General features: G+C 38.6%; 2 protein-coding genes across 7 annotated transcripts; both read left to right on the forward strand.

Annotated features, from left to right (window-relative positions):
• Positions 1–509: 509 nt before the first annotated feature.
• Positions 510–20,041, forward strand: Spn (protein phosphatase 1 regulatory subunit spinophilin). Of its 6 annotated transcripts, none has more exons than XM_076426576.1 (19): positions 510–1,151; positions 2,550–2,656; positions 2,732–3,004; positions 3,092–4,665; positions 6,842–8,129; positions 8,389–8,409; positions 8,522–8,746; positions 8,926–9,112; positions 9,288–9,554; positions 10,445–10,806; positions 11,171–11,423; positions 12,438–12,491; positions 13,321–13,626; positions 14,898–15,284; positions 15,359–15,620; positions 16,099–16,311; positions 16,380–16,520; positions 16,866–16,972; positions 17,047–20,041. In XM_076426576.1, the coding sequence occupies exons 3-19, from the start codon at positions 2,742–2,744 to the stop codon at positions 17,296–17,298; spliced, it is 6,162 nt and encodes a 2,053-aa protein (XP_076282691.1). In that variant the 5' UTR covers positions 510–1,151; positions 2,550–2,656; positions 2,732–2,741; the 3' UTR covers positions 17,299–20,041. The 6 variants fall into 6 exon arrangements, with proteins under 6 accessions (XP_076282691.1, XP_076282690.1, XP_076282692.1 ...); XM_076426575.1 differs by having other exon boundaries at positions 510–949; XM_076426577.1 differs by having other exon boundaries at positions 510–949; positions 16,914–16,972.
• A 141-nt stretch (positions 20,042–20,182) lies between these two features.
• LOC143210088 (dynein axonemal assembly factor 4) lies at positions 20,183–24,275 on the forward strand. Its single transcript, XM_076426581.1, has 7 exons — positions 20,183–20,720; positions 20,785–21,022; positions 21,114–21,312; positions 21,783–22,275; positions 22,928–23,028; positions 23,473–23,626; positions 23,738–24,275. The coding sequence occupies exons 1-7, from the start codon at positions 20,598–20,600 to the stop codon at positions 23,942–23,944; spliced, it is 1,515 nt and encodes a 504-aa protein (XP_076282696.1). The 5' UTR covers positions 20,183–20,597; the 3' UTR covers positions 23,945–24,275.
• The last annotated feature ends 75 nt before the right edge of the window (positions 24,276–24,350 follow it).

Consider the following 24,350-nt stretch of genomic DNA (forward strand, 5'->3'; position numbering starts at 1 on the left):
ATTGGCTGTTTACTGTTTTTCGTTAATAACTCCTAAACAAATAAGCCGCGGATAACGTTTTTGCAAAGGAAAATATCGCTTCAAATTGAAATGGTCTCAGGAACCTCCCATTTCCGGGAAGTTCATTAATTTTGGGACACCCTGTATAGCTAAAGTATATTCTAATCTAACTCATTGACGAATCTTTGACCAATAGCGATCCACTATCGTCGCACGCAGTGTCGCTATTGGACGGGAGTTCTGCGATTATATTTATTATGTAGGATTTATACGTGAATCTATTTTTATAATATATCGTTTTATTTGAAAAATTTCTTATATTCATTTATTTTTACTTTTTCTATCTTCGTTTTATTAGTATAATTGTTTATCTCGAGCTTATCAAAAGATCGGCATAGGTGTTTGAATTATCCTCTCTGGAATCTTATCCAACGTGAAGACGAGATTTCTTTCTCTTGAAAATATTTCGAAACGAAAATCCCTAGAGGCGTGCAAGGGTCGCCATCTTTAAAAAGGAACGACGACCATCTTGGACCATTTTTCACGGGTTGTTGACACGGGCAGATCACAGCCGGTTGTGAAAGTGTTTCGCGATGTAAAATCGTATCGCGATTAACTTGGAAATAAGTAGTGGTTGTTTAGAAAACTAGAATTAAAAGCGATACCGGTTCACGCGTTCGAGATTACTGTGCGGAATACTATTCTAGAACGAAAGTGTGAAAAAATTCGCGGTAACGAGCGTCTGTCACGAATATAAGCGATCTTGACAGAGACAAGTGCGAAAGTCTTATTATATTCGTGTAATTTTTCCTAAGGAGAGGAGTTTTTCGGTTGTGCTCTTTACGTGCGTGAAGAAAATTGAGCTGTCGCGTTCGACGAACACGCGAAACCTTCGAAAATACATCGTTGCAAAACGGAAAATGGTTTCGTGCACATGGTGACACCTCTGGTTAGTTTGCGAATCCTATAAACAATTTGACATATTTCGTTTAAAAACAATTTCGCACGATCGTCTGCATTGTTATCGTTGCGGATCGAACGTCGATTATGAAAGTAAATGTCGAACGAGAGATCCTTCGATGCTAAAAGTATTATCCGAAATTTTCTTCGAAAACCCGCTGGTCAGCACCTTTATAATGGCGAAACGCTACGTACGTTTACTTGAATTTTTGTAAACATTATGAATCATTGATATTAAACGTAGGGTCTCATTATTATGCAATTTCAATTTTCTATTCTCTTTACATGCATGCTGTTCAATAGTAATTCACTGACACGTTTTGCTCGAACGAATAACGCCTCTAACGAGTTTTATCTGCTACTGTTTATCGTTCGGACACAAGATAGACGTATTGTCAAAGTAAATATCGTAAAACGAACTTAACACGACACTATGGGGACTTTTCTTTTCCGAAACGGAAATACGTGATTTTTATCGGACCGCACACGGAACAGAAGTAAACTTTAAACATTTATACATTGATTAACAAGAAAATCATCGAATTATTATTTACACCCGGTATTCGTACATTTTAAATCGGAAACGATTAACAAAATGAGAGAGAGAAATACTCGAAATCTAATGAAATTATTTAAGATATCGAAAAGTATCGCTATATGTATTATCTTATCATCAAATTGTTGCCTTATGAATGTGTCATGCGGATAATACATGTTCCTCAAAAGATACGACTGTGTCAGCATGTTATTATACTTTTAAAGAAACATATTTATGGAAGGTGTGCATGGCTACTCTATACACCCTACACATCCCCTTTAATACTAACTATAAAGCTTGTATGTATTACATTGTTAATTATAAAATTGTAACATTTTTAATCCGGGATATTCAAACATAATTAATCTGATAAAACAAAAAAAATTTAATTATTTCGAACAATTATATACGAACTTCGAAAATGAGATTAGAAAATGAAGAATTTTTTCGAAGTATATTTTTTACGAAATATATCGTTTTATCCGGTTTATGGAAAATTTCGCGGAATTTTTGGTGACACATTGAAACGTGAAACTGTCGTGAAAAAGACAGCAAGTGAAAGTTAGCTGCATTAGCTTGATTATTTATTTTAAGGTACAGGTTTACTTTAGTCTATTATTACAAAGGTGTACATATTATATACAAGGCACATAATACGAGCTCATAACATGTGTATGCTTCCACTTTTCATACTTCAACTACAGAGAAAGGATTCAAGTATTGATTGCAGGAGCATGGTGTGCTATGGCAATGGGAGGAGGGTGAAGCCCAGACAAGACCCCACCTCTGTATACTATGCCCTCCATTTAAGTCTAACTTAAATCATTTCAGACAATCAGAGACAGATATACCTAATGTAATCTCTTAATAAAATGCTTCACTAATGCTATTAAAGAATATGCTTACTATTTCAAAGAAGTATCACAAGTGCCTATCAGATCAATGACCTGCATACATGTTCAATGATACATGCACAATACATTCTCAGGATCATTCAGCAACATTACAATATCATTTCTAGCAATTCTATTTTATTTTCTTTCTTTTACAGATCATCAAGAAAAAAACAATGTTTCACATAAAAAACACATGAATGACAATGGGCTGAAGCATATCGGGCTTTAAAATTCGCATTACTTTTATATAAGCGAGGTCCAGGTACTAATATATCTTTTAAAGTTATTTTATTCCATAAGATTGAATTTCATTGGTTATATCTTTCTTTTGTAACAGAAGAAAAGCCATGGCAACAGTGGAGGAAAAGAAACGAGTTGGCGGTTCAAAAGTGTCAGCCATCGCGAACATCTTCCAGTCGAAACCGCAACTGGACAATTTAAGCCATAGATCCAATAATATTTTGACCGATGGTTTCAAGGAACCGGCTGTGCCTCTGAAAGAATCTCCCACTCAAGTCACAGTTGTTAGAACCGAAAGTCATGTTGCCCGTTTCAACAATGCGAGAGCACTTTTCGAGAAGCTCGGGGAAGAAAACAAACCGAACAAACAGTAAGTATAGACCGTCCGAAACGAACGATAAACGCAGTTAAGATAATGTATCGGGCGTAGCTCATCTATCTTATAAATTCTGTGCAGGGTCGACAGAATCGCGAAGCCCAGCAACCTACACGGTTTAAGATCACGTTCTAGTTCAGCAAATTCTGGATCAGGTTGTACATCCCCGGCAAGATCGCCTCGTCCTCGATCCCCATCGCCTCCAGGAACCAGGGATCATTTGAGCAACTGGAGCGCGAGCGTTCCAGCCTTGAACGCCGAAAGACATTTCGAAAATGGCCACAACCACGGATTCGATCATGTGCCGGACAAACACAAATCGCGGTCAGGATTTGGTAAATTCGATAAAAATTACGGGAAGGAGAATCGCCTGGACGAACGTCCGGAGAAGCCAGAGAAACCTGAAAGGCGGTTGAACTCGAAAGAATTGATCGAGAAGCAGAAAAATTGGACCAGTCATTTTTCGAAAACCAGACCGAGCAGATACAACTCGGATCCGAATAGATCGGTGGTTCAGAGCTCTCTGAACCAGAGTACGAACAAGGTGAACGTCGATGCTGTTTCCGCGGGACACGCACAAAACTCCGCGAACCTTGATAACGAAGTGAAAAGACCCACGGATATTTCAACTAATCCAGCGACGAGATCCGCGAGCTTTTGTTCCGTTAGATCGGCAGCCATATCTCCGCCACCGCCGCTACCACCGACGAGAAATTCCTCGAACGTGAAGAAAGAAAGGCCGGCCAGCATCGCGGCCGTCTCTCCTTCGGATATTCCTAGTAGTCCCGAGTACGCTACTATAAATAAATATTTTGATACTTCGCCCACCATACCAGAGTACGCGGTTGTACAAAAGAATACGAACGTACAAAACAAGCATTTCCAAAGAAACCAAGAACAACGGGAAATTTTGAAGAACACCGTCACCACCCCGACAGAGAAAACGCAAGACTCGTTTATACCCGAGTACGCGGTTGTACAGAAGAACACTGTAGCCAAAGCACATTCGCGGAACGCAGACATATCAAAAAATACTTCTGCTCAACATCCGAAGGGGTTTAGCAACTCGGAGACTAATCTCAGCTCGAAAAATCCGCACGCAAGCTCAAGTATTGATATTTACACGCAGTCGAAATCGCACGTTTCACCATACGATAGGAACTCTGATATATCTAGTCCAACGCGGAGCATGTCAATAGAGAATATGACTAGCATCTCGTATGAGAACAGGGGAAGGAAAGATGGCGATTTACTCGACGCTCCGGAGTATTTAAATTATCCTACAAACTCGATTCGTTCGCCGCCGAAGACTTCCGAATGGAGGAACGAGTGGTTAGCTAAGAACGACGAGATCTTGAAGAAAGCGGCTGACCTGAAGAATTCGAGAGAGATGCTAGACACGGACGGCAAGAACGAAGTTGTCAGACCTGATCCAAGACCGGACTGGGCCAGATCCTGCATCAATACGGTCAGAAAAAAAGATAATTCGACGGATGAAAGGAAAATCGAATCTTCGAAATCTCCGGATCCGGAATTAAGACCACCATCTGGAGGTACGGATAGCGCTTCTTCTAGTATGAGCTCCCCTAGCTCCCCTTCCAAGGATAGTAAAGAAGAGAAGGCAGATAAGGAAATGTCTGAAAAAATTCAAGCGGGTATAGTATATAAGAATCTTACTCAGTAACATGACTTAAGTCCACATCTTAAACAAACGTACGTAATACATTCTATACACGTTTGAATACTCAGTAATTATACCAACAAAATATGAAACAAATATAAATGGGTCATTTCATGCCAAATCGATCACTTTTTGCAGACACCATCGTCGATTTTGTTCTAAATGAAATATGTTGTAGTCCATGTGAAATTACGGGGGGTTTAAGTCATCATTTTGCCGGTTTCGAATTTTTTTACAAATGGCAGGCCTTCAAAGTTTTCAATTTTTACCATTTTGGTGAGAACGGGCCTTGCTTACGAATTTTTATCTTGGGAACTGTTTGTCCGATTGAGCTACATTTTTTTTTGTTTTATTCGGAATAGATTGGGCTATTACAAAATAATTTTTTCAACCCCAACAATCAAGTTTATAATGTCGAAAAATTTAAACAAATTCTTTTTTTACGTTTTTTTCGATGAGGGGCCAGAGTGATTTAAATTTTGAAAAAAATATGGTTATATTCCTTGAAGTTTCCCCTTTAAAATGTTGTACCTGGAGAACACTATTAAAGGGCTCATTTTAAAGGGGAAACTTCAAGGAATATAACCATATTTTTTTCAAAATTTAAATCACTCTGGCCCCTCATCGAAAGAAACGTCAAAATAGAATTTGTTTAAATTTTTCGACATTATGAAGTTGATTTTCGAGGTTGAAAAAATTATTTTGTAATAGCCCAATCCTTTCCGAATAAAACAAAAGAAAAATGTAGCTCAATCGGACAAACAGTTCCTGAGATAAAAATTCGTAAGTGAGGCCCGTTTTCGCCAAAATGGGCAAAAATTGAAAACTTTGAAGGCCTGCCATTTCTAAAAAAATTAGAAACCGGCAAAATTATGACTTAAACCCTTCCTAATTTTACATGGACTACAACATATTTCATTTAGAACAAAATCGACAGGGTGAACCACGAACTGTGATCAGTAGAGATTACTCTGTTATCAGCAGATCGAAAATGTTTTTTTATCAAGAGAGCTTCCACGTGATTGTATCAAATTTTTCGTCAACTCTTTTTTCTCATGGTTTACAAGGTCACCTTCAATTTTTTGGAAATACACCTATCATTTTTTCACGCCTATTCGTTAGAGGATTTCAAGGCGAATTCGGTAAGTATCATAGCATAAAAAAATTGCAAAAATGCTTATTTCATTCTTTTTTTTACGAAAAATTTGCTATAATCACGCGAATATACCGGACAAAAACATTTTCGATCGGACTGCTAATAACGGAGTTATCTCTACTGGTCACGATTCGTGGTTCACCCTGTATGTACAAAAGACACGAATTTAATGTGAATACGCTATTGGTTGTTCGAATTTAGACCAAATTTTTTTTTAATTGCCGAAAAATCATCGTTTAATAACGTATTTACATTTTGATATTTTACCGTGGCAGTCTGCCAAAATACTGAAAAGTAAAAGCCCAGGAGGAAACTCCCCTCCTTCCCCTTTTTCCTCCTCTTCTTGATCTCAGTTCCTCCTACCGGTTTCAACAGTATTATTTATAGAAATCTCTGTGTATTCTGTTCTGCTTCTGTCTGGTGGTACTTTGCAGCATTTTCTTCGGAAAAGTATTTTTCAAATTCCGATCGATTTTCGTCCCGGTAGTGTGAACAAAAAAAAAACCAGATTTGTTAAAAATTAATCGCTGCCGTCGAGCTGTGTTTTTGTGGAATGTGGAGCTACGAAAAAATTCGATATTTCCCGATGTGTTCTTCGAAAAACGTGTTCCCTGAGAAAGATAGTGTCAGTAACGTGTAATGATATAGCATAAAAATTTTCTACGCAAAAGTATGTGCGGTATTCTTCGCGTTTTACCAGATACATTTGCATCGAAGTTTGTTTATATCGTTCGTGTAGTTCAATCTTTCGAATCGTTCGAAGTTCTCAAGTTATCGTAACGAAACTCTTATAGTTCACTTTTTGTTGTGCATTTCCGAAATAAGTTTAATTTAAAAATTCTTTTCGTTATTTTATACACGAAAGCTACAAATACCATGTGTCTACGACTGCTTTGCATTGATTGTCGAGGTACTTTACAACGACCACTTTAAACAATTACGTTTTCACTTTGACAAGCGGTGTATATTCAACATTGTAATATTATTTTTCAAGGTCGAAACAGCTATGAGCTGGAACCCGAAGATCAAGAGAAGCCCGCGTCCTACACGGAAACTATTTCTGAGAAGGACGTTTCAGATAAAAATTCAAGATTCAGCGAAACGGACACAACCACCGTGATTCGACGTTCTCACGTTCGCGTCGATCTGCAAGCAGCTGGTTTAGGACAACGACCACCATCGGTAATTAGCTCGGATCAGGAGTATCCAGCACTGGAACATAAAGACATACCGATACCCTCGCCATATGCAAAGAAAATGCAACAAAACCAGGACGTGTCTCTGCCGAATAACGAAGTGAAGCCTCAGACGAAAGCGAGCATTGAGGAGAACGCTGTAATAAAAACAGATTCGACGAAAAGTTGCCATAATAAGATGTCCCAGGATAGTAATCACGATCATGGGCGAACCAATTCAGTGATCACAGAAGTAAATCAAAATGTAGTCTTAGATAGTAAGTCAAAGTCGAATATCATAAACGAGAGGCACGCGTTCGCGGAGACGATATGCCAGAAGACCGTGTCGAATGCGAAGAATGATCAAATCAAGATTTCGATGCGGGAGAAGATAGCGAAAAACAAAGAGGAAGTGTCTGGGAAACGATCGAGTTTCGCGGAGGTCGACAACAAGGATCAAACGGACAAAGCCATTTTAAATACGAGTCAAAGTTCGTCAATCTCGAACGTCCACGGCACCGATAATCTCATCGAGAAGCCTGTCAACAAAGAGGTGACAGAATCGGACGAGGCTGTGTATCATGTGAATACCTCGAAAGTAAATTCCAAGTCTGCCAGCCAAAAGGAATATGTAACGCTAGCAGGTAGTACAACACCGCCATCCAAATCGAATTCCCAGACAGTAAGCGCCGTTTTAAATAAAACTGCGGAGGAATCGGATCAACCGCAAACCACGTGGGAACAGGAGAAGCTCAAGGCTGAATTAGCAAAATTACGACTGCAGGAAAGCAACTCTGTCAATTCGGTCCAACAAACAAATACACCTTCGAGCGCGTCCCCTGTTATTATACCTCCGCAGCATACGGATAAAAAGCAAGTTACCGATCACGTCCCATCGGAAAGCAGTCTTCACGAAGACAGCGATTCGAGCGATACCAAGACCATCACAAATTTGGAATACGCGCCGGTGGACACGTTACACGTTAACGAGCAAAATACTGTGAAGAGCGCGATCGAAACCTCGTCGAAAACTAATCTGAACCAAGCAGTTTCTGTAACACCGGACACCATGACTGCCGACGAAGCAGAAAACCTGCTGAGTTCTCGGTAAGTGCGTAAACCATAAACGTTTGAAGTACAGACAATTTTCGAGGACAGTTCATTCTCGTATTATTAGTAAAACAAGTCCATAGAACGTTTTCACACGAAATTGATCATTCTAGTTATATAGTAAATGATTTTTGGCGACAACTTGCGACAAGCTTACTAGCACTTTGCTTTCTTTCATTTGAATTCTAATATTTTCTATTATTCGTGTTTATTTCAATGCGATTTCCAACAAACTCGTTACCTATTGGGGCCACAGCATCCTAGAGAAAAAGATAAGGTAAGAGAAACCTTTGTTTTTGTTGTTGTTACGGCTGAACTGTTCAAGTTCACCGATCATAATATTAAAAGTATGAGAGAGCAAGATCAATCATATGAATCAAATCAATTAGACAAGGATCAGCTTTATTGTCGGATGAGGAAGCGCAGGAAATAGCAAGACTGTTGTCTCCTACCGTGAGCACTGAGGCTGTGAACGATGGAAGTTCTATCGATAAGAACAAAGAGCTGGATAAAGAGAGGGAGAGAGAGGATCAAGACAATACCCCAGATTGGCTCTCCGATGTCTTGTCTGCTCCAGATACCAGTCTTATTAATAGCACCACTAATGATTATAGGTGAATCAGTTTGGTCTTTTATGTTTTTATTTTCACTTTATATCAATATTTTGCGGCTTGCGCTACGACCTTGTTTCCATTAGTTTGTTGAACGGGAAACGAAGCGTTTCACCGTCGATATGCAAAAACAGAAGAATTATTTGTCAACAAGCAATTTGAAAATCTCTTGTCGTTTTTAGTTTATCCCATAGATCACGTAGCGATTTAACCATAGACTCGTTAACGGAGAGTCAAGTGGGTTCTGTAACCGGAAGCGAAAGTGGTCTTCTTGGATCGGTTAGCAGCTTGAACGATACTCACGAGACTAATGACGATACAGAGACTGAACATCAGGATGAGTACATGCCGCCCATGCCAGGAAAAATTGTAAGATCATGCTGGCAATTAGACTGCGGAATTTTATGCAAGTTTCCTTTCTTTTTACCGGGTTTCTCATAGGTAGAATAAAGAAGAAACATGGGACCTGTTAATGCATAAAGTTCCGCAATCTGTTAACAACGAAAGTGTAATAAATATAATGAACGTGTTAATATCTGTTCAGGTGTTGGTGGAGAACGGAGTACACTATTTCGAGGATGGTCATTTTTGGATGGAGGTTGCAGGAATACCGGAATCGGACGAGGAGAAAGATGATTACCCGGCGACTAGTCCAGTTCGGAAAATGAATAGAAAGGTCACGTTCGATACCGGGCCAATGAGAGTTTATTCCACTCATTCGGTGAACGAGTACGATCGTCACAATGAGGACGTGGATCCCGTTGCTGCGAGCGCCGAGTATGAACTCGAGAAACGGGTGGAGAAGATGGAGGTGATGATACAATATCAATTTTATATACAGGCTAACCGAAGCAAGTAGTTTTTGTAAATGGTTTCTCTACCAGACATGTCTGTAGAATTGAATGCTGTATATAGTCCAGTCAATGAATGCTCATAAGGGGGTGTAGAGGGAAATGGGAGCAACACAATTTTTAACTTTGGGACTTTGTTTGGACTAGAAGGTCCCTTTTTTCGGTTTTCCGCTTATATCTCGGAAACTATGCGTCCTAGCGATAAGACCATTCTATACAAAATTAAAGCTGACAGAATGTGCCATAAGATTGACTCCATTCAGTTTTTCGCTATCTCGCATAGTTTCCGAGATACCTCCTAACTAGTCCAAACACAGACTCAAAGTTAAAAATTGTGTTCCATCCATTTCCCTCTACAACTTTTCGTTGACTGGGCTAATAGTAAGTTCCTGCTAGATAAAGGGTTTCTAATGATCTTTCGATGGAAGTCAGAGTTCACTTCAAGGTCATGTTATTAATATCTCCGAATGCGTTTCAATGTCAGCTAGAATATGCAAGGAAAAAAAATATACATTTACAAGAAAAAAATATATCGATTACCTCGAAAACTCCGGTGAAAAAGATTTTGCGAAAAGAATAAAATTTGCAAAGCATTCACCTTGCGATACCACTTACATTGCATTAATAAAATTGTCATCGCTAGACTGCCGATCTTTATGCAAAATAAAAATTGACTGCATCAATTGCAAGAAATAGAAACTAAATTGAATGTTAACATTTTTCTACAATTTTGAATGCATAAAGGTTCGCAGTCTAGTCATCACAAATAAAGGAGATACTTAGGTGGACCAGTCTGTATACGATTTTGTTAGAAATTCACATTCGTGATTCGAAATAAATATATTTTCAGGTATTTCCGGTGGAGCTGATGAAAGGACCGGAGGGTCTCGGTTTAAGTATTATCGGGATGGGTGTCGGCGCGGACGCGGGCCTCGAGAAGTTAGGTATATTCGTGAAAACCATCACGGAGAAAGGGGCAGCCGCGCGAGAAGGCAGAATACAAGTAAACGATCAAATTGTTGAAGTGGACGGAAAATCATTAGTCGGGGTTACGCAAGCTTATGCAGCCAGTGTTCTTCGAAATACTTCAGGTCTTGTGCGTTTTGTGATCGGCAGAGAACGCGACCCAAATTCTGAAGTAGCTATGCTAATACAACAGAGTCTACAGGCGGATAAGGAAAGGGAGCAACAACAACAAGCTAATTCCGCTAGGTATTCATTCGATACTTTCCTCTACGCGATCTTTTCTTTAAACATAGTTTCCCAATGATGGTTTATCCTTGCTCGCCAATGTCTATGACGACAACCTACGGCCACCTCAATGATGACACGATGTCTCTTGGGGTACTGAGGGAAAACAACAAGAGAATACATTCGTGTTTAGACTGCGGATTGTTATGCAGAATAAAAATTGTTTGCAGTAATGCATTCACCTCATTTTACCATAAATGCATAAAATCCGCAGTCTATTCATGTTTCATCCACGTCGCTTGTATAACACGAATGTGTTCCCTCGTGCGTCCGATAAATTATTTATAAACGTGTTTCAACACGATCGCCTCTGTTCTTGCTATAGAAAACTGAATTTCTCGGACGCCTCGCCCGATGGTCAACGATCTGCTGAGGAGATGTGTGTCGGAGGCATGGGTGCGATACCAGGATCTCCAGCGATGTCGTCGTGTTCCGAAGGGGACCCTCCCCACAGTCCTATCGAAAGTTATTTGTCCGCTTCCGGTCGCAGTAGATCTCCTATCATTAGCTCATCGATGCCACCGCACATGCCTACCACACAAAGCGACGTTGACAGTCTGAGACTACTTTTACAAGAGGTAATTTTCTCTCCTTCTCTCTTTCTCTGTCTCTCAACCGGAACGATGATGAGTAGACGGCGGATTATATGCATTTATGACAAGAATGAGATGCAATTTAACCCTTTGCACTCGGAGCTATTTTAACTGGAAGACTAAACTTTCTTTCCGATCTAGAATAATTCCATTCCCAGTGATTTTTTAAATTTTATGGATAGGAAATTGGTGTAATACCTCGTACAGTACCTAAATGTTTAGTAATTTATTAGATACCGATATATTTGATAGTGTAAACAATATTTTGAATAATGGTACAGCAATTTTTAGCGGTGCCTCAGAGGGGACAACCGAGTGCAAAGGGTTAAAACAGTAATAACATTAGAAGAGTTTATAAATACTGTCGTATCAGATGTTTGTTAAATTTTAAAGAATTTTAAATTGAAGAATTTGACTCCAGTTTGTTGCAATTTAGGAAGAAACTGTTCATTTCGCATAAAGATCCGCTGTCTAACGATAGGGAACGTGTGGTATAGGTAGACTATGATGTGCACATCACTAGATCGCCGGAAAACTTTTAAACCATTTCCAACAAGGTTTAAGAATTTTCTGGCAACCACGATGAAACATTTCGACTGGCATATTTGTTCATTTATTTTCCTCGAACGTATAATTAATGAGAAATACATAACGTGGCCTCATTATTTATCAGGAAGTAGCGTTTCTCGCAGTGTCGGAAAACGTGTGTTATTTTCAATTAGTTTTGTTGATAGAGCCTGTACAGCGCACTTTTGCATTGTTTTTATTAGTGCACGAAGTATATCTAGTGTTTCGTACATACGTTTTTTACAGTTTCGTATTGAACAGTGAAAAAACTATGCACTATAGAATATTGTACATAAATGTATATACGAGTTATATTGAGTTATACCCCACCATTTTTGTGTACACATCTCAGCGCACCTTCATAGGAGTTCATAGGAGTAAATATATTTTTGGTTTTGCTTATGCACTGTGTTCGTTGTTCGCTGCTTGCAGAGTCAGTATAAACTAGCATTAGCAGACGGAGAGGTGGAAAAGCTGAAAGCTAAGGTAAACAAAACCAGATTTTTCGCAAAAGCTATTTTATGTGTTTCGTACATCGCACGCTGTTATCCATGAAATCATGCATACGCTTCCCATACCGTTCATATACCATATACAGTGACACCCACTAATAGTCGGACACTCTTAAAGACACCATAACTTTTTTTAATATTGGAATATAGGACTTCAAATTTTTGGAGTAGTTAGAACAATGAATTTGCTACACAACGTGACAAAATTTTTTGACAAAAATTCCAAGTTGTCGGAATCGCAGAGAAAATACTAAAAGTTGTGTTTTTCAACCTTTTTATGTGGGCTTATATGGAAAATTTAGAGAACGCGTTTCGTAGATCTGCATCAATTAAACATATTCTGAAAATATACAAACGTTTGAAGATGGTATAAATGGCAGTTTTTCACGATTTTCGGTCTCCCACTGCAGTAATTCTTAGGATTCTTACATCTCTCAATGCCTGTCGTTTTTTTCCCGCGTTAACCGATTTCTATGAAACTTACACAGTGCATATAATTGACACAGATCTACAAAATGTATTTTTTAAAATTTTAATATAGGCCCGCATAAAAAAGTTGTGAAATGCAACTTTCAGTATTTTCTCTACAATTCCGACCAAATGCAATTTTCGAAAAAATTTCTTTTCACGTCCTGTAGTAAACTAATTGCTCTAGCTTCCCAAAAAAGTTCAAGTCGCAGAGCCCAATATTAAAAAAGTGATGGCGTTTGTAAGAGTGTCCGAATATTAGTGGGAGTCACTGTATATCGAATCGCGTTGGCCTTGCGTTAGGATCAATCTCATTGTATTCTTTTCATTTATAGCTTGTAGACTTGGAAAACAGTGGGGCAGGTAGCGAGGAGTATGCGGCGAAATTACGCGAGTCCGGATTGCGACTCCACGAATCTGAGAGAGCTTTAGGCACTGCCAGACAGGATTTGGCGACAGCGCGGGAAATGCTGGCTCAGGCAACAGCACAGAATGCTGCTTTGCAACAGAAATATGCACGAGCAAGAAGAGCAGCACGCGAGCTGCGCGCGGACATTGCAGCTCGAGACGAATTCTATCAACAGCTGCTACAGGAGAAAGATACGGAGTACAATGCTCTTGTGAAGAGTTTAAAGGATAGGGTACACGAACAGCTATTATTATTGTTACATATGAAACGTTCGACTTTCAAGAGTAAAAGTAAGACTATAATGAGAATATAAAGAATGGATATTCAGAGAAATTATGTAATACACACCTCAAAAGAATTAAGGGATCACTTGTGCGAACCCGAAAGATTGGTCCCACTTTACGTGATCATAACTCCGTCAAAAATTGTCGTATCGATATCGTTAAACAATGGTTTGAAAGCCTGAAACCTCTAGTTTCAAATGCTCTGTTTCAAATTCTTGCTATGTTGGTTTTTTACAAAGTTATAGCGAGATGAAGGCAACATTGACGGTTAACAAAAATTTTGTGCAACTTTGGAACATCACACGGGGAGCAACAAATTTTTTTGATAAATCGCGTTAATATCATTTGGAAGGGCTATCTTTCCTGTGTAAATTGTGTGGTGGTTGAATATTGTGCGATTTTTTTTGTTCGAGTTATTCAACATTGAAGTAAATATGGGCTTTTTAACTTTAACTGGCTTCAGAAAGCGATAAAGTATCATAGAATCTTGTGAAAAAAAGCAATAGAAAGAGCGTTTCTTTCTCTTCAAGGCACTCCTTTTGTTTTTTCAGTTTCATTAACATTTCGATATGCCAGGTGTTTTTGAAAATATGCTTAAAAATGCACAATTTCCATTTTTCCTTTAACTCGCTATATCTCGGCGAGAAATGATCATAATACCATGATCCGAACGTCAGATTGAAGCAGAGATTCTGCCGATTCGACTGAGTACCCCATGAACCCGCTGCAACACTTTTTTACCTATGGCAGCTGTGTTTGAAGTTAGTGCTTCGCAGAAATTTGCGTACCACGTACAGCGGCTGCCTGACATCTCTGAAAATTTGGACCAATCTCGATTCAAAATCAAAGAACTTTCGATAGAAATGAGGTAGAGCGATGAAATTTTTTTAAATTAAAGCTGAAACTTTGCAGAATGTAGGAATAATAGGGAGATTATTCGTAAATCGTATTCGTGTTTGTTATAAATGCGTAAAATCCGCAGTCTGCTGATTACCATATTCTGTAGAATGAATTACAATCTTTCTTATCGTTCTTCATTTACAAGATAGTCATCTCGATTTTGTAGTCTTCTTTACCATCGACGAATAGCGTGTTGATTGATCGATACATTTCGACCAAGCTTCGCGCGATGCATCCTGAAATCGGACATTTCATACGCGACAACCTAATAAGAAACGACATTTTGCTAGTAGACCTACGATAAACGAATCGATTTCAGGTAATCACGTTGGAAGTGGAATTAACCGAGACTCAAAGAAGATTCGGATTGCCAGTAAGATTGCCTTACGATGGTACAACGGCTAGAATAGTAACACCGCAATTATCGCGACGGCAATTACCGCCGCCACCATCGTCCACCAGTTGTCAGCTCTCGGACACAGAGACATCGGACCTTAGCAGTCCTGACGACGGAGACAAGACAGCGACGGTGGAAAGAAAATTGCCACTTCCATTACCAGTCAAAGAGGAACTGGATAGAGCAGTACCTGCCCATCGGCTTCTCGACAATTCTGCAGGGAAAAGCAAGGCCGAGCTTGCTAGCAGAGGAGGTTTAGCAAACCGACAGCTTCCTAAACGATCCGGTGGCCTTAGCAATAGCAGTTCTGTATGTACACGTAATTTACAATATCTGTCCAAGCATGGTAAAAAACATTTGCTTGATCAAATTGATTCTTCAAGGATTACGGTTTGGACGAGTCGGGAGACAATACCGACGAGGATTCTTCTTCCAAGCTTCTTTCTCAAGACACTAGTAGCAGATCGCCAAACGACTTGACGTCGAAGCAATCAAACTTGAGTTCCTATTCCAGTAGTTCTTCGATTAGTTCGCTGAAGAGTAAGCATATGGAACCCACGCATCCCACGGCGATTCGACAGCACAGCACAATTAGCTCGCAAGTCCGAGCTATGACGGAGCAAAGTTGGCCACAGTCTCAGAAAAGTACTTTCATTTTCTTTATCTTGATACGATTTGTACAAGGTCGGGGTCGCACGAGCGTCGAAACGATGGACGTTGCAGCTGCGTTCGTATTTAAAAAGAACTATAAACGAAAACAGGTAGTTCTATATTCTATATCAGGGAGTTCCAACTTATAGCTCACGAGTCATACGCGGCACCTTCCCCGCTTAGGTTCTTGCCTAAGAACTATGTAGAACTTTCTCGATAATTGTCCAAAACACGGGTCCGGCCAGAGCTACTATTCTTTGACGTCTGCCAAATGTAGAAAAGGACGAGAAAAGGACCTTGCGGTTCTCGGAGGGGAACAAGTTGGAACTCCTTGTTTTATATCATCCATCTTGTTACGATTCTCGTACGATTAGAGCTAACAGCGTGCGGGAAAATTCACGTCCGTCGCTTCGACGCTCGTGTGACCCCGGCCTAAAGGCTCGAGTATGAAATGATTGTAAATTATACGTAGATTTAACTGGGCCGCCGGCGTCCTTAGCAGAACAATTGAAACAGGTCCTCGCAGAAAGGGAAAGAAGGCTCGGTGGAAACGACATGTCTTCTTCGAGGGAGAGTTCCGGAGATTTTAGTGATTTAAATAATCCGCACAATAATGATCCGACTTTGGTCACCCACCATTTAGTGGAGGAAATAAGACAGGCTGTTAACGAGGCCAATCAAAGAGGTAAACACATTTTATTCCCGATGATTCACCGATGATTCACCTCTCTGATCAATCTTCTCTTTGTACAGTGAAGAAAGTTACTGTTCCTTCATCGAATGCAACCGGAAGTGGTGGAACGCCTTGGCATCATCCGGGTAGTTCACCTTCCAGTTTGTCTTCTGGCGGGTCAGTGAGCCCGCCTGCTGTTGATCCTAGTCCATCCAAAACAGGTAGTGTAGAAATATATTGTAATTCTAGCGCTCTAAGCAAAATTTTCATTCGTGTACAGGGTGTTCAGTATATGTACTACAGATCCGTATCCAAATTCTCCCATTATAAGATTATAAATTAATATATTAGCGAGTAAAACATGGACATTCTTGTCAGAGAAATTTTGTAATATTTTTAGAGGACGTTAACAAATTATTCACAATGGTTAATTTCTTACTACACGATTCACATGCCACGAACCATGTAAAATGTTCTCCCAATTGTCACCGAACACCCTGTCGTCGACATATTTTCGTGCGTTATAATTCAATGCCTTGCTTGTACGAACGGCGTTGCAAATCTAGATGCGAGTGAAGTTTGGTTGCCTCCTCATCCAAGCGACTTTGGTTTAGGTGACAAGAAATCTCACTTTTGGCAAAATGCTCCAGTTACCGATTGGTCCAAGGAACAAGTAAGTGTTTCAAAGCCTTTACTTTTATGAACGACCTTTTCACAATTATCTGTATCTTGAAATGTAATGTTTAGGTGTGTCAATGGTTGACTGGAATCGGTTTAGAGCGGTACGCGCCGCGTTTCCTAGAAACTGGTATCAACGGCGGGAACCTGTTGCGACTGGAGTCTCGCGACTTGAAAGCTTTCGGTATTTACGGAGAAGAGAAGTCTCATCTGAAACGGAAATTAAAGGAGCTCAGAGCACAGGCTGACCGCGAGCGAAAGGAGAGAAAAGAGATTGAACGAATGCGACGAAAAGCGGAGAAAGCCGCCAGAAAGAAATAGTTCGTGCGTATAATTATGTACTTATGCCCGTCTGAAATGCAATAGTATTGCGCGAAGTGTCGTACGGTGACATATGGAAATCTTCTGTACGATATTCCAATGATGTTCGTAGTGTATGTATTCTCGATTCTTCCGTATTGTATGTAATTTGTTTTAGCGCGGCTAAGCGGTCTCGGCGGAGTGAATACACTTTGTTCTGATTCTTAGTTATCCGAAGTCTTGGAACTTTTGACTAATTTATGCACGATCATGAAATTTTCGTCATTAATCCTTCTGCATTTATTTATATAAATATATTGTACGTCTTTCCGTATTCGTGTTGCCTCATCCGTTTTGTAGTATTTGTATTAATTATTATTTATGAAGCAACAACGAATACGACTCGCGAAGAGGAGAGCATGTATTGTTGGTACACGCATGCTTTACAATGCCAGGTGTATACACGTGATATGTATGTAAAAAAAAAAAGAAAGAACGTTCAAGCCATTTTAGGTAAATTGTAATAAATCTTCGATTGTCCAGAATTTCTTTTTCTTTTTTGTATTTTTGTTTGTTTTTAAATAATTTGTAAGTATATTTTACGTAGCGATACACAAGTTTCACATTATTAGAATGTATGTTGTTTTTCTCTATTTATTATATCACTATCGATTTTTGATTGTCCAACGACGGTCTTTCGTAATCTATTTCACAAGAATGATAGCGAGCTAGAACTCTAATATATCTATATCCCGTGGAAATGAAACAGAAGCGAATTTACTATGTACATCATTGAACTATCAACGAATTTGTAATTTGTCAAATACGGTAACGAAGTTACAAAATCTCCCATTTGTAGATTCGATCGCGACTCGCGAGGTAATTCAATTCATCTGTATTTATTCCATCGATAAGTTTCGTTCGACCGATGCGTTTCGGATATACGTGCCCCCCAGTCAATCGATTGCATTTCTTTCGTTTCGAATCGAAATATCTGAAATGAAGTATTAGCGAGATCACACGTTGCCACCGTTTCGAATATCTGTATTAGACGTTCGTTCTACTTTTCGAACACTCGCGGGAAACTACAATTAATCTTATCGGCGCACTGGTTCGATCAATTGGAAAAATAAGCAATTTGCTTACCAGTGCGCCGATAACATTAATTGTAGTTTAAACAATTGTCGATCGAGATTCAGAGAACTGTTACTCGCGAGAAAGTTTGTACTGCGTGAGAACCAAGTACATACTAGAGACATGTCCGCACAACGTCGACGTTTTTTATTGCGACGATAATTTTTAACTTATGTGATGACGAACTTGTTTAGCGTTCTTTTTGTATACTCTAGACATTCCATGCGACATTGTAGTTTTTATCTTGATTATAACACACGATTGTAGAGGTATGATGTACTACGGAAACTTCGATGCTTCGAGCGAGCTCCCTATAATAATATATGCGTGGAATATATAATGTATGTTGATACGAAAACCAGTAACCAAACGAGAATACACGTAAAACTGAATATTCATTCGGGAATAATAATCACGGGACTCGCTTGGACATTTATGTAGGACGAACGTACCTTATTGTACGTATACTTATTTATGATAATGTTAAAGGTATTGTACAATGTCAACTACTTTGTCTTCTCTTTGTGCCGTTTCGAGCGTGGTAACGTTCTCTCATAAGAAATTTGAGTTTCCTTCACGCGAAACCATCGCAGGAGCAAAGTATTTCGCATTGATACACACTGTACATAGTACACGGACACTTACACATGCACACACACACCAATACACCGACACACACAACCAATGGAACGATCAATAATATTGTAATCTACGAAAAAAAACTGAGTATGTCGTAAGGCGTGTAAGAGGCATAACTATAGTGTCATAATATCTTTATAGAAAATAGTTTTTCATTTCCTAACTTAAGCGTTTATCAAAGGTCCTCCATTTTTTAACGGTACTTCGTATATCACCGATATATTGAAAAAAAACAATTAATACTTGTTGTTTCTGTTGTTACGTACAACGAAATGTAGGAACTGAACAAAAGAGAGTGAGAAAGGGAGAGAGAGAGAAAATAGAAAACATAAAACATTCATGAAAAAAAAGGAAAACAATTTTGCGTCTCAGGGTAATCAAAAAAAAAATTCGTTTTTTGGAAACGCGCGTATGTTCGATGAGTGAAATATCCTTCGGGATCAGAACGTCCTGCAATTCGTTTTATATAAATAGTATTGCAATTTTTCTAGGAGCAGACATTTGATAAAAACCGACTGATTTACAATAAGTTCGTAGTTGATTTTCAACGAATGGCTTAGATAATGCGATTTAACGATGATATAAACAAACTGTGTCCAAAAGTAATAGTCTAGCCCAAGAACCAAAATCTATACATCTCTGTGGAGCTGCATAGTATCGGAATGTTCTTTCATACGTTTTTTGACGATCATTTTAAATTATTGCTCACGAGAGAGAGAAAGAAAGAAAAAGAGAGAGAGGAGAGAGAGAAGGAAATTCATGGTTCCATGCATAAAGACGGAATGTGGGAGTTGCGTGAAAGGCAGCTTTTTAATATTGTCTAATGAAAAAAAGTATTGTCAACAAATACTCTTAAACGTTTTAATTAAAAGTAATTCATACAGTATATTCATAGCCTGTTGATTTTTTACCTAATATATATTTACGAATTAAGATGAAACTGTAATGTAAAGTATACATGTGTCTGAAATACAGATCGTAAATAGTATAATCTTGTATACCGTTGTATCTTTTTCCAAACACGCTGGAATATATACACTCCCGTCCACAAATCACGAGACTTCTATAATAAAGGAGCTACATTATTTATTATTCTTATATTTTCTAATTTTTTAAGTTTAAGTGGGGCAATTGTTTTCCAATTTCGCTTCTAGAGCTGTCCATAATCATCCCACAATTTCTCGAACTCTTGTTGTATACATATATTCAAAATGGTAATTAAAGAATATAAGCTCCCAACTCGATTTTATTATTTTATTTTGATCAGATGTAGCTACTATACGATAATATTTGAATGCAAAATTAATTTGAATAAACGTTGGAAAAATTATGGGTAGTATATATAGGTAAATGTGTAAGTTATGGTGCATCCAAATTTGAATAAATATCCGGTGACTTATGGACGGTATATATTTTTTAACACAGCTTTTACTGACAGATACAGTAAATTTGTTTGATCAATAGCTTCTTAGATACCGCGGTGACAGTTCTGTAAACCAAAAGCTTCACAATTATCCTCTATAATTATTCAATTCATAAAGAATAGAATGCCAGCTATAGTTATCAAAAGTTATACTTGGAGACAGACGTCGGAATTTGTAATTTTAAATATACCTCTGAGGGGTAATCCAACAAATGTGGACTTGTTCGTGGTTGACAATTACCTGAAGGTATCGATATCGCGTAATTTGTTAATGTGTAAAATAAAATAGCATAGTGCACATGTTCGAATAGGTCAGTTTTCCACCGTTTATAGTGGAATTGTTTCTCTGGGCCGAGATTATCGAAAAGGGAAGCAACTGTGTCATTGCAGACCAAGAAGCGATCCTCTCGTTACAGAAAACGGAAGTTGGCAAAGAATGGCCTACTCTGGAAGTAGAAAATATAGACAAAGATACTAAAAGAAAATATCGCAACCAAGCTTTGGATCGTGCTCAAGCGAAGGCCGAAGAACTCGAGAAAATTAGAAAGGGTAGCTACATCGTTGCTTTGTTAAAGTTAGGTTAATTATGTGCAATTAGGTGCATCGTTACTGTATTTATGAACTATATACATTCCCTCAGAAAAGCGCCAGCATTTGCAGAGAGAGGCAGTTAAGGAACAAATTAATATCAACACAGCTACGTTGAATAAAATCGACGCGATAAGAAATGCTCACCGGAAGGAAGCCATGCTGGAACTCGAAGATTGGAGGTCGAAGGCTGAGGTGCCGTTTCTACCGGAAGTGGAGGGCGCAGTGCAGGAAAACAGGAAGGCTTACAAGTAATTGACATACGAAATTAAACATTTAACAAAATTCGACTCAACAGCTTGAGTTTTCTCGAGACGTTAGAAGGATTAAGGCTAACGTGTAAATAATTTCCTTTTCAAATTGTTATTGGTTGCAATTGCGAAGGAAAAAGTAAAGGTTACGACTTTTAAATGTTTTTATTTATTGTTTATAATATTATTATATGTTTTTTTTATTTATTACTGTATGCATTATCTACCGACGACTATTTCGTAATTTTTTAAGATGGCCCATGGCTAAGAAATTTTATATAAATCTTCCTATAGCATTGCTATCGTAATTTGAAGTTATTACGTGAAAGAAGATTTTTAAAGCTCCTTTTGGTACAGCAGAATTATTGAAAAGCTTACTATAATTACTGAAAAAATAGGCTACTAGTAGATAAAGTATTAATAGCCGTTTATCGTGACAATATAGTCCTCTAACATCGATTTACCGAAAGGCCTCCGCTGAATTGGTTCAAAGACGACAGCGACAGATTAAAATCTCGAGCATTGACCGACGACGTTATAATGAGCACCGCTACAATCACAGAAGTGATTGAAGACGAAACACCGGAACTGGAAGAAGCGTCGAGTAATTCGAACGAGAAGAAGAACGTCGACGATGGAAAGATCGTTGAACGAAAACAGGAAAATGAGAACATTGACGGGAAGAATAAACAGGAAACTACGGACGATTCTAGTAGCTCGGAAGACTCTGATGATAATGATGAATCGAAATCAGTGGAATTGAGGAAGAAGAAAAATCCGAGGCCCGGATGGGAGTCCGTGCAAGCAGCGATAAACGGCAAGCTTATAAAAAGGAATAGTATATTCGACGAGCCATCGAAGTCGGTGCCGTTTCCACGGAAAAAGGGTACCATTAGCGTCACATTCTCGGACCGGAAGTTCCCTACTCCCGCTAGGGAAAGCTCCCATCTCGAGGAGCAAGAAGTAAGCCTCGTTTGAAATTTTCATCCTGTATACGCCGCACAGTGGGAACTTTCGACCAAACTCGATTCAAAATCATAGAACTTTCGATAGAAATGAGGTAGAGCGATGAAAGTTTTTTTTAAATTAAAGCTGAAACTTTGCAGAATATGGGAAAATAGGTAGATTATGGTGCGAACGTTTTTTAACGTTGAGAAAATTCGTTAAACGTTCACAATTTCAAGAAAATGTGGTTTTTCCGTTACCTCGGAAATTTTTTTTTTAACATGCTATATGTATATCATTTCCCGTAGATTTTTTCACGCTGATTTCAAATTTTGAGACCAGATATGAAATCAACGTGAAAAAATCTACGGAATATGATATATAGCAAGGTAAAAAAAAATTTTTCCGCGCGTGGTAACGGAGAAACCACATTTTCTTGAAATTGTGAAAGTTTAACGAATTTTCTCACGGTTAAAAAACGTTCGTACCATAATCTACCTATTTTTCCCATATTCTGCCAAGTTTCAGCTTTAATTTTTTAAAAATTTCATCGCTCTACCTCATTTCTATCGAAAGATTTTGAATCGAGTTTGGTCGAAAGTTCCCACTGTGCGCCGTGTAACCTGTACCAATGTAACGATCATTTTTATAGAAATTCTGTTGATTTCAGTGGCTGGAGAAACAAGCGGAGGCGAGACGGAAGGTAGGATTCGACTCTGCGGATTTGCGACCGGAAGAACGAGATCCACTGTGGTTGAAGAATAAAGGAGAGTATGTGTTGTTTCTCAATTTTGATCTCCAACGTAAATAAATTTGTATTCTACCAAATAATTACTAGACAGCGCATCTTCATGGAAAATAAAAATTTTCTACCTGAATTGCATCAAACTAAAGCGATATAGGAATTTATTTTTTTTGTTAATATGTTTAACAGGTTGAAAAAGAATATAACAGTATAATATAACTGTTTGAAATTACACCTACTCATTTTTGTCACAAGTGCATAAAATCCGCTGTCTAATAATTACTTTACTGCAAAATACATAGTATAGTCGACATCTTTGTTTACGCTTAAAGCACTAAATTGATTTAAACGATTTATATCGATAGAGTATGATTCAATTGAGCAACACGTCATCCTCCGATAAGCTCTTACATAATACCCTTAATGCTGACCTATATACAAATTAACTAATCGATCACGTTTTGTTGCAGCGAGTTCTTCAAAGTCGGAAACCACTTGGCAGCAATTAGTGCTTACACGTACGGCATCAAGATCAGCGATAAATTCGCGTCGCTGTACGTAAACCGGTCGGCAGCTCATTATGCGTTGGGGAATTATTGCAGATGCGTAGAGGACTGTTCAAAAGTAAAGGATCAGTAAAACTTCATCAGCAGAGAACAATGAATAATTAATTTACGAGCAGTATGGTTGCTCCCGTTCGATGAACTCATCCGTTGTTGCATTTCTCGTTCGCAGGCACTGGAACTAATGGAGCCGAAATGCGAGAGCAATCTGGAGTCTCGAGTCAGGTGTCACGCTCGACGAGGCGCGGCACTTTGTAAATTGTCCTCGCCTCAGCACGGTATTCCCGAGCTGGAGGCTGCTCTGAAATTGGCACCGGACAATGAGAGCATAAAACGCGACGTACTGGCTGCGAAACAGTATTTCGACCTGAAGGATTAATCCTTAGCACTCGAATGGCGACTCTGAGGCACCCCAATTGCTATATAATATAAAATATAAAATATTATACGCTCTATTTTTGTATTTAAGTGAGAAACCATTTATCTAGCAGGAATTTACTATACAGCATTGCATTCTACAGACATTTCTGGTAAAGAAACCATTCAGTATTTGCAAAAATGTTCATTGCATCTTTTTCAAGCCTCAATGTATTTCGAAAACGTGATAGAGCAATTTTACTTTCGGATTTGGTTTTAGAATGACAAACTCTATAAGAATCAGAATGTAGAATGAAATATAACATTCTCCAAAGAAACGTTGACCGTTTATTTATATATTAAACAGAAAACAATATAATATGTATATATATTATTACGTTAGTAAAATATCACAGTCGGGAGTCCTG

This window comes from Lasioglossum baleicum, chromosome 6 (genome assembly GCF_051020765.1).
Source record: "Lasioglossum baleicum chromosome 6, iyLasBale1, whole genome shotgun sequence".
Lineage (NCBI taxonomy): Eukaryota > Metazoa > Arthropoda > Insecta > Hymenoptera > Halictidae > Lasioglossum > Lasioglossum baleicum.

Coding starts and splice junctions, on each gene's coding strand:
- Spn (XM_076426576.1), top strand. CDS start 2,742: ATGGCAACAGTGGAGGAAAAGAAACGAGTTGGCGGTTCAAAAGTGTCA. Junction 15,621..16,098: donor TTGGCCACAGTCTCAGAAAA/GTACTTTCATTT, acceptor AATTATACGTAG/ATTTAACTGGGCCGCCGGCG. Junction 16,312..16,379: donor TAACGAGGCCAATCAAAGAG/GTAAACACATTT, acceptor CTCTTTGTACAG/TGAAGAAAGTTACTGTTCCT.
- LOC143210088 (XM_076426581.1), top strand. CDS start 20,598: ATGCCAGCTATAGTTATCAAAAGTTATACTTGGAGACAGACGTCGGAA. Junction 21,313..21,782: donor GAAAACAGGAAGGCTTACAA/GTAATTGACATA, acceptor ATTTACCGAAAG/GCCTCCGCTGAATTGGTTCA. Junction 22,276..22,927: donor CCCATCTCGAGGAGCAAGAA/GTAAGCCTCGTT, acceptor TGTTGATTTCAG/TGGCTGGAGAAACAAGCGGA.